The 18,270-nt window shown below is 47.4% G+C and overlaps 1 protein-coding gene across 1 annotated transcript in view; it reads left to right on the top strand.

The window, feature by feature from the left end:
* Window positions 1–342: 342 nt before the first annotated feature.
* ITIH5 (inter-alpha-trypsin inhibitor heavy chain 5) overlaps window positions 343–18,270 on the top strand; it is a 190,898-nt gene continuing 172,970 nt past the window's right edge. Inside the window, exon 1 of the mRNA XM_073589035.1 lies at window positions 343–579. Coding sequence (XP_073445136.1) covers window positions 457–579 — 123 coding nt within the window. The 5' untranslated portion in view covers window positions 343–456. The remainder of the gene's footprint in view (window positions 580–18,270) is intronic.

Here is an 18,270-nt window from a genome sequence, read left to right on the forward strand (position 1 = left end):
CTGGGTGAAACATTTGCACTCTTTTTAAGTGACCACTCATTGTATTTATGATAAAGGCTGCATGAAGGGTTGTGATCAGGAAACAGCAACACTTGTACTGGATACATTTATTCCCATGAGTTTACTATCTGAAGTGGAACAACAGGTGCTGGATATCTGCTCTGGGCCCATCGTTTATTCAGCTGGCAGCAAATCTCAGTAGTCATCATCCACATCTGTAGCCTGTACAGTGCCGATATACAACACACACTGCAGGTTTGATGGAGAGAACATGGATGAGAGGCTGGGGTGAGGTGTGGGAGGGGTGGAACTGTGTCTGCCTCTTTCTCCACTCTCTCAGAGGCATCTCAGCCAGCTGCAGACTGGCAAGTTCCCACTCTACATGTACAAACCTAGCCCTAGCACAGACATATTCCAGTCCTCCCTGGGAGAATCACTGCACCCAAAGGATTTAACATGAACTTTCTGCTTGGGCTTTGCTTCTGCTTCTGCTTCTCTCTTTTCTTGGCAGATCATGAATCTGAGAAAATTGAGAGTAACTTGTTTGAGTTCACGATAACAAATGGCATTGCGGAGAAAGTGAGTACTTTATATATTTTTTGCTGCACTTGTTGCTTGCTACAATAAAGATCTCACAGGTTTAGTCATTTTTCTGTAGCATTCAGTCTAGAAATGGAAAAACGAAAAAATTAGGCTTTTAAGAATAAGACTCGTATACGAGGATATTAATAATTGAGTGCTGAACTCTCGGAAGGTCATTATATCATATATCATTTTATGAACATTTAACACATTTTATTTTTCATTATCTCATATTTTCCAGAAGTGAGTGAATATCTTGTACTAATTAGAAAGTCTAGTAATTTCCCTTTTCTTTCAATGCATGATGAATTAGCAATGTGGTATCTATTTGTCATAGTGACATCTGCCTATACTTGTAATGAGTAAAGGTATAAGTTTAGTAAATATACTTACAGTAGCTTTTATGATATTGTGATAGTTGTGCTGTGCTGTTTACTACTCTTGTGCATACAGCTCAGAAGCGTAGAATATTTGCCCCAATTGGTAGGGGATCACTCTATGGCTACAGCCACTACATACTATGTTAGAGCTATACCTTCCAGAGTGGCCTGGGTGTAGAGTAAAGATCTACCAATGGACCACCGTAAGTCATCTATTCTGTACTGAAGTCACTAAGAGACAGTCTGATGACTCTCCAGGCTACTTTAGTAATTCGTATTCCCAATAACATAACTATTCTGGAAGAGCTCTTCTTAGAACTCTATGTACGGTGGTTCCCCGTTATTCCTCCTAAGGCTATGTGCACACGGTGTGGATTCTGCTGCGGATCTGCAGCGTTTATGGCCCTGCGGGTCCACAGCAGTTTCTGCTGCGTTGTACAGTACCATTGTTTTCAATGGTAAAACCAAAAACGCTGTGCACATGCTGCAGATTTTTCAGCGCGGATTTGCTGCGGGTTACAATCCGCAGCATGTCAATTCTTTGTGCGGATTCTGCTGCGGTTTTACACCTTCACCACTGTGAGGTGTGAAAACCGCAGGGCTAAATCGCAGGCTAATCCACAGGTAAACCGCAGGTATTTTGACCTGCGGATTTACCTGCGGATTTTTCAAAATCCGCGCGGAAAAATCTGCAGCACTTCCAACTACGTGTGCACATAGCCATAGGGTATGTGCACACATTGCGGATTTGACCCTGCGGATCCACGGCAGATCCGCAAGTGATTTACAGTACAATACTATTCTATGGGGGAAAAAAAAACGCTGTGCACATGCTGCGGAAAAATCTGCAAGGAAATGCAGCGTTTTTTTTCCCACAGCATGTCAATTTCCACAGCGTTTTTACACTCATTAAATTATAGGAATCCGCAGGTGTAAAAACGCATGCCAAATCCACACAAAATCTGCAGGAAATCCGCATAAAAAACACGCGGATTTTGACCTGCGGATTCTGCCAAAAGATGCAGATTCCGAATGGAAAATTCCGCACAGCAATCCGCAACGTGCGCACATACCCTAAAAGTTCATGAAAAAATTGACAACTAGGTGGTACCATTCTCCTTGTGTATGGGGGAGGGGAGGCCAACACAGTCTGATATTGGTAGCAGTCAGAGTGTGATAAGATCCAGCTGTCACCTTATCATACATCTCCAGGAGAAATAACAGAGGAATGGCAGAATGCAGAGCTCTAAGTCAATATGCTCCAGAATTGCTATAATTTACACCAGGAGTGCTGACGGGTTCTTTCTAGCAAGAGGGTTAGGGTAGGTGCTCACTCTGCGGATCCCCAGCGGATTTGCCAAGCAATGTACAGTATAATGTTATTCAATGGGTTTTAGAAACCGCAGTGCACATGCTGCGGATTTTTCCGCTCGAATTTGCTGCGTTTTTAAATCTGCAGCATGTCAAGTTTTTCTGTGGATTTCGCAGCGGTTTGAAACCTGTTCCATTGTCCAGGTGTCAAACCGCAGGGGAAAACCACTGGCAAATCCGCAGGAAAACCGCAGGCCACTTTACCTGCAAATCCGTGCAGAAAAATCCGCAGGTGAATCCGCACTGTGTGCACTCACGCTTACATTTCTAAAATGGTTGACCAATGTCAGCATTTTAGATGGGAAAAGGTTGATATTAGAACAAATATTACTGATTTATATGAATTCTTGGCTTTTTGCTTTAAAAGTAAAAAATACTTGAAGCTCATTTATACATGTGAAGTAGAATTGGGGAAGTTCTACAGATTACCGTGAGGTCCCTCGGTACTCGGGAAATGGAATGTGGAGCTGCTAAGGTTTTCAGCTTATCTCTCATGTCCCTGATAGGAAGTCAGGTCAACTGATCTGGAAAAGCTTTCCATACTTTAAAGTCAGAGAATGTACATTCACCAAACACATTGTATCCGGCTTCTCACACGTCTGATGATAACACTGCCACCCATAATATTGGCTGAGACCTATAGTGCGCTATCTAACCTCTCTGATGCTCAGCAATGAGTCCTACTGCTTTTATGGTTTTGTAGAAATTTAAAGTAAGTTTAGTTGTTAAAAATGAAACATTATTTTTCTTTCTATATTACATTACTCCATTACATATTACATTATACCATTGCTAAGATCACTGCTTGCTGTCAGTGAATGGCAAGATTCCTGTATAAATTTAAAAGATGAGAGATCATTTTTTGTTTGCAAAACTGACATCATCCAGAGCTGTACTGTATAGACGGTTATGCAGTTACTTTACAGAGGGGGGCCTACAGAGCTGTAATCTGCAGGTAGTAATACGCTTCGGAATGTTCATAGCTGACTCTACAGTGTGCATGTGCGGAGCGAGCTGTCAATCACAATGACGGGGCGCGCTTACAGTGCTGTGAGCAGTGACTGATGCCCCTCTGGTCCCCTATGACCGAATGGCAATGGATCCTGGGAGGAAATAAGTTCATTTTCTCCCAGTAGCCGCCCTTTCTGTAAAGTGGTCAGGAAGTATTGTAACGTTATGTACCTGCAGATTAGCACTATATCTGCTGCTACATAGTGTTTTCTGAGGCAACAGATTCCCTTTAACTCCTGAAAGTAATACGTACTGTGTCAGTGCAGCTGCTGGAGTCGCACATTTCTGCCAGCACAGTGTAATATTGGAAGCAACCAGGGAATGTGCAGATAAAGAATCATTTCTTCCAGACTTTTATTGTGCATTTAGAAGAGCTGATAATCGCCAAGAACTTATTCCTTTTTATTGGCCTGTGTAAACATGTTGCCGACCACCAGACGAGTGACTAAAGCGTTAATTCGACGATTGATTGGATCACTGTGGATCACTTATTAAAGTCATTAGCAGCACATCACCCTTTGTTGTTCACGAGACGATGATGCTGGTTCTGGAGACACCCACAATATTAATGATGGTTCTGTTCGCTGAGTATTCATCGGCCTAAAAACAAGCAGCTCAGGACTTGTATGTAGCTGGTCAGTGCTTGTTAGGGTATTTGCCCAAGATCAGTAAGGCCTCTTTCACACATCAGGTTTTCGCCGTCAGGCGCGATCCGGCGCTTTTGACAGAAACCGGATCCGGCGAAATGCAATGCCGGATCCGGTTTCCCCCCCATTGACTTGCATTTGCGCCGGATCGCGCCGGATGGCCATGCGTTTCATCCGGTTTTCGCCGGATCCGGCAATGTGTCGCAATGTGTCGCGATCCGGCGTCTGGAAAAAACGTCTACTGTAACGTTTTTTGTCTCCGGCGAAAAAGCCGGACACGCCGGATCCGGCGCGTCCGGCTTTTTCACACAATGAAAGCCTATGAGCGCCGCAATGCGCCGGATCCGGCGAAAGCCGGATCCGGTTGCCGGATCCGGTTTTTTTGGTCTGAGCATGCTCAGTAGCTCTGCCCACAGGAGATATATAAAAGCAAGACAATGGGACCCTCAGACACACCCAACATGCCACCCAAGACAGCAACCAGGCGCAGGAGAAGGCAGCAGACATCTGCAGCAGCAGCACCATCAGCAACACCCCAAATGGAGCAGCATGCTGAACGGGAGGGGAGTCCAGAAGCAGATGAGAGACGGTAATTATCAAATCCCCATTCCTCCAAACTAGGGCCATGGAATATCAAGATATTCATTGGCCCTTTGTTTCTCTTTATTCAACAGCCGCCAAAGAGATGCAGCAGCAGCACCATCAGCAACACCCCAAATGGAGCAGCATGCTGAACGGGAGGGGAGTCCAGAAGCAGATGAGAGACGGTAATTATCAAATCCCCCATTCCTCCAAACTAGGGCCATGGAATATCAAGATATTCATTGGCCCTTTGTTTCTCTTTATTCAACAGCCGCCAAAGAGATGCAGCAGCAGCAGCAGCAGCAGCAGAAATGGCATCACTGGCAGCAGCAATACCCACAGCCATGGAGTCTGGCCATCAACAGGACAGCACATCTTCTTCTGGGAGCCCTCCCTCGCATCGTCAGCGTTTGACAGTAAGTTTTTATTTCCAAAATCCATCATCTCTGTAATATATGTCTATTCATTGCCTTTTATTTCAAAACAGGAATCACAAGATGAAGAGGAGCTCCCAGAAGAAGAAGGAAGGGGTGGACAGACGCTTGGAGTGGGCTCACAATTCGTAAGTTTTTTGCATCAAACGCAGAAACACAACATCACACTACACACAACACATAGAAAACAATGTTCTGCAGACCACACACAGCAAACAAATGCCTACATCCAAACTCATAACATTTTTTGTTTTCTTCTCTAGTCTTCCCAATCTGGTGCTCGGCCAAGAGGTCCTCGCAGTGCCTCCCAGGGTCGTCGGCGATAGCAACGCGGCGGTCACCAGCGTGTAAGTATAAATATTTTTGCTTTGTTTTTTGGCACTTTTTATTTCATTTCTTTTGTGGAGGCTAATTATGTTATTTTTGTCTTTTTCTTTAACAGCCTTCACAGCGTGCTCCCGACTCTGACGGTGAGGATGGAGGGATTGATGTGGACCGCCTCATCGATCTCGTCAGAGAAAGGGAGCCGCTCTGGAATATGGCTGACCGCCGCCACGCTGACCTGATCATTACCCGACGTCTCTGGGAGGAAATCTGTTCTCTCCTTGTGGGCCGCTGGGAGGACCTCGAAGCTCGGGACCAGAATAAAGAGCGTAAGTATATACAGTAACGGTTGCTTGATGTAAACCAGTGTTTCCCGAACTCCAGTCCTCGTGGTCCCCACGGATCATGTGTTCAGGATTTCTATTTACTATTGAAATCCTGAAAACATGACCCCTGGGGACCATGAGGACTGGAGTTTGTGAAACACTGATGTTGTATACTAACCACTCCTTTCTCGTTTCAGGGAACAGAATTGTGAATCGGTGGCGGTCTGTGAGGGATCGTTTCAAGAAGGAGTTCAATAAAGAGATGCGGGCCCCGAGTGGATCTGGAGGACGCAGGAGCAAGTACAAGTACGCACAAGCCCTGTCGTTCCTCCGGGAAACAATGCTCACCAGAAGGTAAATATTACACACCACATGTGAAAAAGATGTAACTTTTTTTTTTCAGCCAGGGCCATACCATGTCAGTATTTTAATTGTTTTTTTTTCTCTTTATTCCACAGCACGGTGAGCAGCACTCGGGAGCCTGCACGATTGGACCCTTCTGAGGCGATCCCTGAGGAGACCGGCACCGAGGGACACTTCGACCGCCCCGGTACATCTGCACCTTCCCTGCCTTCCCACACATTCGACCCATCTGTCCCATCCACCAGCACAGGAGCATCGTGGCCGCCTACATTACATGAAGCTGCTGGTGAGGAGATCGCTTTCCCTTTACCCCACCCTTCTGCCCCTGCCGCCTCTAGTACACCTGCGGGTACTGGGCGGCAGCGGCAGAGGGGTCAGGAAAAGAGTTATGCGCAAGAGTTATTGCATCTGAATGCATCTTTCCAGAACTGTCTCAAAGTCTTGTCAGAGCAAATCTCCGCAGGCTTTCAGCAGATCAACTCCAGCATTCTGGAGGTGAAGACACTTCTGCAAACCATGCATTCAGAAGCAAGATCTTCGCCAAACCACACCTTTTTCAGGTCTGTTGTGGAGCGCATGGAAACGCTCTCTCCTGCCCAGCAGATGCATGTAATGCATTCGTGCCACGGTGCTCTACAGCAGGTTACCTCCCAACCTCCACCTCCCACCACTGTAGTTCCTCCACCTGCACCCCCTCCAGCCACTTTCCATCCTCCCCCTCCTATTACATCTGCACCCCCTCCAGCCACTTTTCATCCTCCCCCTCCTACTACATACCAGCAACCTGCCCAGTACCAGCAACCTCCCCAGTACCAGCAACCTCCCCAGTACCAGTCATCTCCCCACTTCCAGCAACCTGCCCCGTACCAAACTCCTTCCCCGTACCAAACTCCTTCCCCGTACCAAACTCCTTCCCCATACAACTTTCCATCAACATCATCTGCTCCTACAGTCCCTGCCCAACCCTCCACTCCACCACCCACCACCTCTTCTGCTTCCCACATGTCCACCCATTCTGTAGTTTTTTCCACACCTTCACCTCTAACTGTTCCTTCCCCACCACGATCCCAGTCCTCTCTCCACACACCCAGTGTCGAAGTGTCCCGCAGCCCCTCCAGCAGTATTTCCACCCCACAATACACAGATTTGTAATGTGTGTTTTTTAATAAAAATGCCCATTGGGTTTAAAACCTTTATTTAAAAAGTTTTTTGCACTTTAAAAACATTTTACAAAAAAAAAAAAAATTTTAAATAAAAGTTAAATTATCGTTTCACAATGGTTGTCTGTCTTTTCTTTCTGCGGCGAACTATGTTTAAAAAAAAGGTTAAATACAGGGTATTTCAAAGGTAAAAAGGTATTCAAAACCAGGTATAACTGTGGGTAAATTTTAGCTTTTTGCCACAGTTGTGTTCCTGGTTGTGTTTGAAGCAAAGTATTTCACCTAAAAAGTTGTGTTTATTGTTGGTGATTTCCTAACAATGTACACAACTTTTGTTAAAAGGTGAAATACTTTGCATAAAACACAACCAGGTACACACCTGTGGCCTAAAGCTAAAAATAGTAGACCATGACAAGATAGCCAACTTTGGTTGGCAAAGGTATATACTGTTGGTCCAGAAGGTACACAAGTTTGGTTAGGGCACAAATCTTTCACACTCTGTCATCCTGCCAGTGTACTCTGCCTTGAGGGGCCACAAGGGTCAATTTTAAAAACCGGATCCGGCGTAATCCGTCGAAAAAACGGATAGAAAAACGGATGAACCGGATGAGACGGATCCGGTTTTGTCTGTCAAGAACAAGACGGATCCGGCAGAAAACCGGATCCGGCACATCAGGTTTTACAAAACATTTGCCGGATCCGGCATTCCGGCACGACGCCGGATCGCGCCTGACGCCGAAAACCTGATGTGTGAAAGTAGGCTAAGTGCTGCGGGTTGGACGCTCCATACTTGTGCAGCGTCCAACCGCAGTAGCCAGATGTTACAGCACAGTGGATGGTTCCCATGTCTACTATGCTTCCACAGACGCCCGCGGCTCACTAGCGGAGACGGACATGTGGTGCGTTTTTTCCAGACTGCAGCATGTCAATTTCACTTACGGAGACGCAAGCCTTCGCAAAAGAAATTTCACCCATACAGTGTATTGGACGTGGTGATTCCTCACGGTTCAGTGAACACATGCGGAATCACCTGCATTCAATATATGGCAGCGCTTTGGCCGCAGTGAACATGCAATGTGTCCAATATGCCAGTTCCGGATCGTGGGCACATACCCTGCACTAATGGGCTGCTATCGGCATGTCTATATAGACCATTAGATTGAGTCTACAACCAGGAATAAGGCCTTGTTTTTGGAGTTGTCAGAGAGAAAAAAGAGCACCTATTCTACCCATGTATGGTTTGAGCTACCTAATTAAAGCCCTTAGGCTATGTGCATGTGGGGAAGGTGACTTGACGGACAGACGTGACTGGCAATAGGAGGGGACGGTTTGTGTACGGTAGACAGGGATTGGCAATGACAGAAAGGTAACAGCAGGGAAGGACAGAAAAGGGAGTGCAGTACCGAGAAATGACCACAAGATGGCAGGGGAGATTAGTTCGGGACTCAACAGCAGCTTACGGCTATAGAAAACGCATAGTCATGGGGGGCGGGGAGATAGGAACCCAGGAGGGGAATTCCCAGTGAGAGAGGGGATAAGTAGGAGTGGTTGGGGTTCCAGAGAGTTCAGTCCCGGGAGGAGCTTAGCAGAAGAAGACAGAGGACAGAGAACGGAGAAAGCTCGACCAGGGGACTGACAGGAGAGGACAGTCAGGGGGGTGGCCCTGACACGACGTACCGCAGAACAGGCGAGGTGACGTACCGCAGGACAAGTGAGGCCCCGGGAGTACCGACTGGACGGCGACCTCAGACAGGTGAAGCGCTGGCGGTAGATGGGTCTAGGACAGCCCCAGTGAAAGATCCGCGAGGGACGCCAACACGACTAAAGGTGAAAAGGTACCCGGGCCTAGAAATGGAGAATTGTAAAGTGGCTGCGGTGCGTGGCAGTGGTCGTCAGGAGGGCGACGAATAAACCTGGAACTGTTACAACTGGATTCTGTCTCCATCTCATCTTTGCCTCGTCTGGTAAGCAGCGGTCCACCCCCCATCCCGGCCCACACCACATTTGGCGTAGTCGGCAGGATCGCCGCCGCTAATACGACACCTTCCGCGGCAGGCCTGCGATTGAAGAAGCTAGAAGGACGTGGACTGTTTCTCTGTGGATTACAAACACCTGTGAATTACAAATTGTGGACGCTGTTTCGGATCTGCGTTGCCAACAGAGGATCCGGGGAGGTGCCAGATTCCGTCCAAGATGGCGGTGGTACTCCAACGCCGGGGAGAGGCCCGGGCGTTTGCCATTGTTCTGGATGGACTGGGGCCCCCTCCAACGTACCCCTGGGGGGAGCCGTGTATGTCCGGACACCGACGCCCCCTCATCAAGACATTTGGCGGAGAAGAGCGACTGCGGGCCCTGCGGGAGCAGCGGCCAGAGACACCAACGGGGAGCCTCCCCGCGGGATCCCCGAGCCTGGATGCTAGCCTGTTATGAGTTCATTTTCTCCTTCACCTCTGATGTCTGATGAACTCCCTCTGCTGGTGAAAGGAGGTAGTGAAATTGATCTGGATGGGAAGAACCTGTCATCTGAACAGGTGGAGTGTGATTGGACATCCGGAATTTCTGAGTGGATATAAGCCAGCCGACGCCCTGCAGGGTTGCTGGTGATCCTTTCTGCTCTGAGCTCTGGCATCCAGTTTAGTTCCTGTCTACTAAAAGCTAAGTTTTTGCTCTGCTATTTTTCCATGAGATTTTGTCTGTTTAGTGTTTGTGTTCAGCCTGCCTGGTTGGGACGGGCTGAACTCCATTTTTGTCTCTGATCAGTTGATCTCTTGCTCCCGGTCTAAACCTTGTTCTCGCTATAGTGGGTTGTTGATGCTTTTGCTGGTGCCCAGGAGGCCATGGACCCATATTTCAATGGATTTTATCTCTGATATGCCTGTCTCTCAGAGAATGACTGTTATTTGGGTGATTTGTGATAGATTCTCTAAGATGGTCCATCTTGTACCACTCCCTAAGTTGCCATCTTCCTCAGAGTTGGTGCCCTTGTTTTTGCAACAGGTGGTTCGCTTGCACGGGATTCCTGAGAACATTGTATCTGACAGAGGAGTTCAGTTTGTTTCTAGATTTTAGAGGACTTTCTGTTCCAAGCTGGGAATTCAGTTGTCCTTCTCCTCTGCGTTTCACCCTCAGACCAATGGGCAGACGGAGAGAACAAACCAGACTTTGGAGTCGTATTTGAGATGTTTTATTTCTGCTGATCAGGATGATTGGGTTTCATTTTTGCCCTTGGCCGAATTTGCTTTAAATAATAGAGCTAGTTCTGCCACTTTGATGTCACCTTTTTTTTGTAACTTTGGGTTTCATCCTCGATTCTCTTCAGGGCAGGTGGAGTCTTCTGCCTGCCCAGGTGTTGACACTGTGGTGGAGAGAATGCACCATATCTAGGACCAAGTGGTGGATAAGTTGTCTCTCTCCCAGGAAAAGGCCCAGCGTTTTTCCAACCGGCATAGGACCATTGGTCCCCGGTTTAAGGTGAGTGATATGGTTTGGTTGTCATCAAAGAATATCTCTATGAAAGTGGCTTCTCCAAAGTTTAAACCTAGATTTATTGGACCTTACAAGATTTTGGAGAGTCTCGTTTCGATTGACTCTTCCTGTTACATTCAAGATCCATAACGTGTTTCATAAGTCTCTGTTAAAGAGGTTTGTTGAGCCAGTAGTTCCTGTGGTGGCACCTCCTGACCCTGTATTGGTTGAAGGTAATGTGGAATATGAGGTTGAGAAGATACTGGACTCTCGCTTGGCTAGACGGAGACTCCAGTATTTGGTTAAATGGAAGGGTTATGGCAAGGACGATAATTCTTGGGTCTCTGCATCCGATATTCATGGCGAAAGATTGGTTTGTGCTTTTCATCGGGCCCATCCTGATCTCCCTGGTGGCGTGGATGAGGGTTCAGTGACCCCTCCTCAAGGGGGAGGTACTGTTATGAGTTCATTTTCTCCTTCACCTCTGATGTCTGAAGAACTCCCTCTGCTGGTGAAAGGGGGTAGTGAAATTGATCTGGATGGGAAGAACCTGTCATCTGAACAGGTGGAGTGTGTTTGGACATCCGGAATTTCTGAGTGGATATAAGGCAGCCGATGCCCTGCAGGGTTGCTGGTGATCCTTTCTGCTCTGAGCTCTGGCATCCAGTTTAGTTCCTGTCTACTAAAAGCTAAGTTTTTGCTCTGCTATTTTTCCATGAGATTTTGTCTGTTTACTTAGTGTTTGTGTTCAGCCTGCCCTGGTTGGGACGGGCTGAACTCCATTTTTGTCTCTGATCAGTTGATCTCTTTGCTCTGTCTTCAGAATATACCTGAGTGCTGATATAGTGATTTTGAAGTCTAGTGACTTCAGGGCCTTTTCTATCAGACGTGTTGGACATTATTTTTGGCAGGGTTTTTTGCGTAATTGCAGCCAGCATCTTTTCTGTCCTTTCCTGTCTAGTTAGTTGGGCCCCATCGTTTGCTCAGCCTGTCTTTCTGTCTGTGTTTGTGTTTTCATCTTTTTTTCACCGACAATACATGTTGGGGGCTGTCTATTGCTTTGGGGTCTGCTCTGGGGCAGTTTAGATTTCCTCTTTCTTTCTTTAGGCTTATTTAGCTCTCCGGCTGTGTCGAGGGGTCTAGGGCACTGTAGGAACCCCCCACGGCTACTGTTAGTTGTGGTGAATAGGATCAGGGGTCTGCAATCCGCTAGCTACCAACCTCTCCGGTTTTCTGGACTTAGCTTGTTTTTTTTTTTTTTGTCTACGATTCTGTTATGAATGAGTCACCGGAGGAGGAAAAAACAAAAACACAAGCTAAGGCGCGCGGCCTCCTGTGCTCCTGGAAGCCCGGCTGCAGAAGGCTCTCGGCTTCCGCCGGGCTTCGCTCAGCCCCTGCTCCCGTCCCCGAGCCGCCTTGCCCGGCGGCGCCATGTCCGGTGTCGCCTGTGCGGAGCCAGCCCGCGGCCAACGCTGCTGCGTTCCGCCTGGCAGCGGCGGCCCCGTCTCTGAAGCCGGACGCTACTCCGGCCCTGTCTGCAACTCCGGTTGCGTCCCGCCGCGCGGCCGCGACTGTGTCATCGCCGGAGTCCTCCGCGGCCTGCTTGTCGGGCTCTGCGGCCTATTCATCAGGAACTACAGCTGCCCCTACCCGCCGCCCGGCCTCAGCGACTGCCGGGCCGCCGACATCTAACCCGCTCTCAACCCCGGCGGTGTCCCGCCCATCGGACTCCGGGGCCTACACTGGACCCTCCGTTTGGGTCGCGGAGGTCAATCCGGAAGAAAAAGGCCAGGGAGCAGGAGGTCTGGAACCTGCTCCATGAGAGAGGGGAGGCTGGCATGGCGGCCGCACGATCTATGGGACGGCTCGTGTATACTAACTTGCAGAAAGGTTACGGGTTCATCCGAGACCTCGCAACTGGCCAGAAGGTGTACATCAATGTGACCTCCATTCATCACAGCCGGGTGTTGCGAGAGGGGGACATGGTGTCATACTACAAGGAATACTGTCCCCGCGGCTACTACGCGGTAGCCGTAATCGCTGAACCCGAAGCTCACGAGCCCCCGTAGAAAGGACCCCTAAAGACACTCCCTGCATCCTGGGAGCTCCACGGCTGTGGGGTCCCTTGCTACCGGCCACCAGGAGATGGCTTGGACTGTCGGAATTTCGCTGCACCGTTGTGCAGACCACGAGGACAGTGTTCGTCCAGGTTGAAAGAAAATTTTTTTTTTATGGCGAAGTTTGTTTTTCTTCACATAGCAGGGATGCGTAAAAGGGAGTACCCACGTTAAAGGGAGGGGGAGTCTTTATTTTAAGAATGCTGTACGGAAAATGTTTTGGAAAAATATGTTAACGTGTTTTGGAAAAAAAAAAAAAGAGAAAAACAAAAAAAAAGGTGAAAAGGGGTTACTCCAGTTGAGTAACTCCTTATGTTATTAAAGTAAGCATAATAGTCTGTTAAGAGTTGATTTAGTGAGTATTGTGTTTGGCAAAAATGTATATGTAACAGGTTCCGGGTACGAGGTAGAGGTGACGAATACGCCGACCATGACTCTTTTAAGTGGAAGATGAAGAAACAGAGAACATTGAACCAGACAGTGGTCCACCAGTCAGGTCCCCCACACCACGGACACCCCAAAAGGATGAGCGGGTGTCGATGACCTGGTAGGCGAAAGGCCTCGGTCATGGCATTCCGGACAACTGAAGGTAGTGGAAGGGGAGAGCAGTGGGAGGTTCACGCCATAGAGTAGTCCGGGTGGACCTCGCCAACCCGAAAGAAGTTGTCACGTGGCGTGCGCGCTGGTGAGTAGCAGTAGGCTGCTCGGAGCATGGTGCTCCCGGTTTAGTTCGGCCCTGTGGGTAGCGGGTTTTCGCCCAACGACTGGTCCGACAACAGACTGTGGACAAGCTTCAGGACGATGTAGGTAGAGAGTACGATTGTCGGGACGACAATGGACAAATGGAGGGGGACTGTGGGGAAGGTGACTTGATGGACAGATGTGACTGGCAGTAGGAGGGGATGCTTTGTGCACGGTAGACAGGGATTGGCAATGACAGAAAGGTAACAGCAGGGAAGGACAGAAAAGGGAGTGCAGTACCGAGAAATGACCACAAGATGGCAGGGGAGAGTAGTTCAGGACTCAACAGCAGCTTACGGCTATAGAAAACGCATAGTCATGGGGGGCGGGGAGATAGGAACCCAGGAGGGGAATTCCCGGTGAGAGAGGGGATAAGTAGGAGTGGTTGGGGTTCCAGAGAGTTCAGTCCCAGGAGGAGCTTAGCAGAAGAAGACAGAGAACGGAGATAGCTCGGCCAGGGGACTGACAGGAGAGGACAGTCAGGGGGGTGGCACGACGTACCGCAGGACAGGCGAGGTGACGTACCGCAGGACAAGTGAGGCCCCAGGAGTACCGACTAGACGGCGACCTCAGACAGGTGAAGCGCTGGCGGTAGATGGGTGTAGGACAGCCCCAGTGAAAGATCCGCGAGGGACGCCAACATGACTAAAGGTGAAAAGTTACCCGGGCCTAGAAATGGAGAATTGTAAAGTGGCTGCGGTGCGTGGCAGTGGTCGTTAGGAGGACGACGAATAAACCTGGAACTGTTACAACTGGATTCTGTCTCCGTCTCGTCTTTGCCTTGTCTGGCGGTCCACCCCCCATCCCGGCCCACACCACATGCACACGCTGCGGATTCACCCGCGGATTTGTATCTGCGGATCCGCAGGTAAAACTGCAGTTAAAATGACCTGCGGTTTTACCTGCGGATTGGCCTGCGGTTTCCCCTGTGGTTTGCCACATGGACAATGGAATAGGTGGCAAACCGCAGCGGAATCCGCAGAAAGAATTGACATGTCAATTCTTTCTGCGGATTCAAAACCGCAGCTTTTCCACAGTTGAAAATCCGCAGCATGTGCACAGCAGAATGTAAATCACATAGACTTACATTGTACTGTACACTGTCTGCAGAACTGCTGCAGATCCGCAGCGGCCAAATCCGCAGCTGATCCGCAGCAAAAACCGCAGCATGTGTGTGGTAATTGCAGGTACGCAGGATGCAGTGATGAGTCGCGAGACAATTTGGTGCTTTCTAAAATAACTTTATAAGACTAGAGGGAACTTTCCTCAGTCTTGGCCTGTGCACATAGACTTTGGCTGAATGGACACATAAAAAAGTGTGTTGTAATGCTTACACAAATGTTCCCAGACTGAGGATCCAGCCATGCCAAGACTTTTGGGGGTCTTCACCACCATGAGGAATGATATGGACTACGATGTTGGGCACTAAGGTGCTGGGCCCTAGTCTCAGCGCCCGTTAGTGAAGGGACACTGCATATGTTCAGATAGTGGACAGATATCCAAAGATTGATTTAATTATTTCTGTCCGTGACTTAGGGTAAGTGCACACGTAGTTTTTTTGGTTGTGCGGATTTTGATGAAAAATCCGCAGGACAAAAGTCCTGTGGTTTATCTGCGGATTAGCCTGCAGTTTTGCCCTGCGGTTTCACACCTCATAATGATAAGGTGTGAAACCGCAGCGGAAACCGCACAAAGAATTGACATGCTGCGGATTGTAACCCGCAGCAAATCCGCAGCATGTGCACAGCGTTTTTTTTCCATAGGAAATAAAGGTACTATACAATGCAGCAGAATCTGCTGCGGACCCGCAGAGCCAAAACCGCTGCGGATCCGCAGCAGAATCCGCAGCGTGTGCACATACCCTTATGTAGCTCTATAGGAAGATAATAAAGTTGGATGTAGCTTGTGCTGAACCTAATCTACTGTGTTGGAGTCATATTTAATTTTGTACTAACCATTTTTCTTAGATGATGATGGTCCCATGGGCTAATTTACAGATTTTTCATAGTACATATCAATGTGTTTATGTAGCGAAAGGGACATCATCATCAGTGGTTGCTCATCATCTTTAGTGAGCTAGACTGCTATGCAGCATAGTTGTGATCTGTATGGTAAATCTCCAGGTCACGATTTGAGTGACCTCTTCATTTTCTTCTCAGCTGAGGCTTATTGTTGCCAAAATGCACTGGCCTGCGCACAATTCAGAAACTGAGTGGGCAATGGGATACTATCCGAGAAGATTGATGAACATAGGAAAGACTTCACATGCATGAAATTATTTTGTTCCAACACCAGTTGTACTGTACTGTTACACGCTGAGGACTTGGGTTTCCAATACTTTATTATTTTACGTGACAACTAAAGATAGAAGTAGCTTGTCATATAAATACTAACTGTGGTAGCACTTCTCCAGAATTTATGTAGTTATTTCATATAAGTATAGTACCACTGCAAATACTGTATTTGCAGAATTACTAGGTTTCTATATGTACTAGATTTCCTAGCTATGGACTGTTTAGTAGTAAAAGGTGTTATCCAGGACTATTTTTTTTTTTTACTACATGCTAAGAACTAACAGGATCTCTGTTGGCACATAGCAGTCACTGACCGCTCGTGCCGATGATTCAGCGGCTTCCGCTGACGTCTCGTTGACAGACGTTGCCTTCTCTTCGGCCCTGCACTGTTAATAGGACATGACTGCTGATGTCATGCTGATTAAAAGCCGGCTCCCTGCTACATGTCAATCAACATTATATCTGCTGTCACAACCTATTGACAAAGCAGCCAGGAAGAGAAGAGCTGCTTTGTTGATGTGGAGCAGATGAACTGATGGCAGGAGCGGTTGGTGTTAATTTTTAGGCCCATTGTTAAAAAAAAAGTTCCTGACAACCCCTTTAAAGGGTTTGCCTTCTTTTAACCAATCCCTTTTCGAAAGTCGTACTAGCACATATATTTTGATTTCGTAATTTGAACATATAGCATCATAGATGTAGCAACAGTACTTATATCATTAGATCCAGTGGTCTGCTATAAACAGTACATCTAAGATGGTGTCATTTATCAAAGCTCTGCTCTAGTGCAATATTATTAAAAATCAGCAGGTGAGGTGCACTCAAGAAAATAGGCAGCACTTGATAGGGGACATTGTGGGGGGAAACCTCAAGACTAGAAAGGGATATTTAGATGTTACAAATGATCATTTGTGCAATTGTTTATTATCCCCCCTGTTTTGCTGACATGGTCCAATAATTAATCAGAAATAACCAATCATAAGAATCTCAGAATGTTAGAGTTGTAAAGGATCTCAAGGGTCATCATGTCCAACCCCCTGCTCAATGCAGGATTCACTAAACCATCATAGACAGATGTCTGTCCAGCCTCTTTTTGAAGACTTCCTTTGAAGGAGAACTCACCACCTCTCATGGCAGTGTCATGGTCCAGTCTGGAGTTTATCTTCTGCTGTCTTCACTCCGGACTGGTCATGCGGGGGGTTAATCTCCTCAGCCTCGTTCTGGAGCTAGCTGGGCTATTTCAGTCTCTCACAGCCTGCTGAGCAGTGTTAGTGATAGCTCAAGCTTCCAGTTTAGAGCCTCTGACCCTTGTACCTTGGTGATCCTCCTGCCTTTGACTGATATTCACGTGTATGACCCGGACTAATCTCTGACCCCGTCTCTTGGTATTCGTCTCTGCTGTTATGTTCCCTCTCTGGCATCTGACCCACGGCTTGTACCCCGACCACGTATTTCGTTTCACGTTTTGGACCCCATGCTCATGTTCTGGCTTTCTGACTCTCGGCTTGGTATTTTGACTACGTGTATTGCTGCTCCTTCTGGTACATCTGCTCCTGCTAGTTTCTGACTCGGTTCGTCTGACTATTCTCTCTCGTTACCTGTGGCACCTGTGCTGTTGCTCAGGGTTGCAGCTCTTAGTGTGTAACCTCTCTTCCCTCACCAGCTCCCCCTGGTGGAGGTTTCACTACAGGCAGCCTGTTCCACTCATTGATCACCCTCACTGTCAAAAAGTTTTTTGTAATATCTAATCTGTATTTTCTCCCTTTCAGTTTCATTCCATTGCTTCTAGTGTTTCCATGTGCAAATGAGAATGATGATCCCGCTGCACTGTGACATCCCTTCCGATATTTGTAGATAGCTAATAAGTCTCCTCTTAGCCTTCTTTTTTGTAAACTAAGCATTCCCAAATCCACTAACCGTTCCTCGTAAGACTTACTTTGCAATCAGCTCACCATCCTGGTAGCTCTTCTCTGAACTTGCTCCAGTTTTTCAATGTCTTTTTTAAAATGTGGTGCCCTGAACTGGACACAGTATTCCAGATGAGGTCAGACCAAACAAGAGTAGAGAACAATAATTACTTCACATGATATAGACACTATGCTTCTCTTAATACACCCTAGACCTGTGTTTGCCTTTTTTGCTGCTGCATCACACTGTTGACTCATGTGCAGTCTGTGATCTATTAGTATACCCAAGTCTTTTTCACATGTGCTGATGCTTAGTTCTATTTCCTCCCATTCTATACATGTAATTTTTGTTTTTCTCGCCCATATGTAGAGTCTTGCATTTCTCCCTGTTAAATACCATTCAATTAGTCGCTGCCCATTGGTCAAACTTATGTTGATCCTTCTGAATCCTTTCTCTGTCTTCTCTAGTGTTAGCTATTGCTCCTAGCTTTTTACGGCCTGAAAATGTGATTAGTTTACCTTCAGTTTTTTTATCTAGATCATTTATAAAAATGTTGAACAGCACTGGG

Source organism: Dendrobates tinctorius, unplaced genomic scaffold (genome assembly GCF_039654945.1).
Source record: "Dendrobates tinctorius isolate UK_male_01 unplaced genomic scaffold, ASM3965494v1 ptg000105l, whole genome shotgun sequence".
In the NCBI taxonomy this organism is placed as follows: Eukaryota; Metazoa; Chordata; class Amphibia; order Anura; family Dendrobatidae; genus Dendrobates; species Dendrobates tinctorius.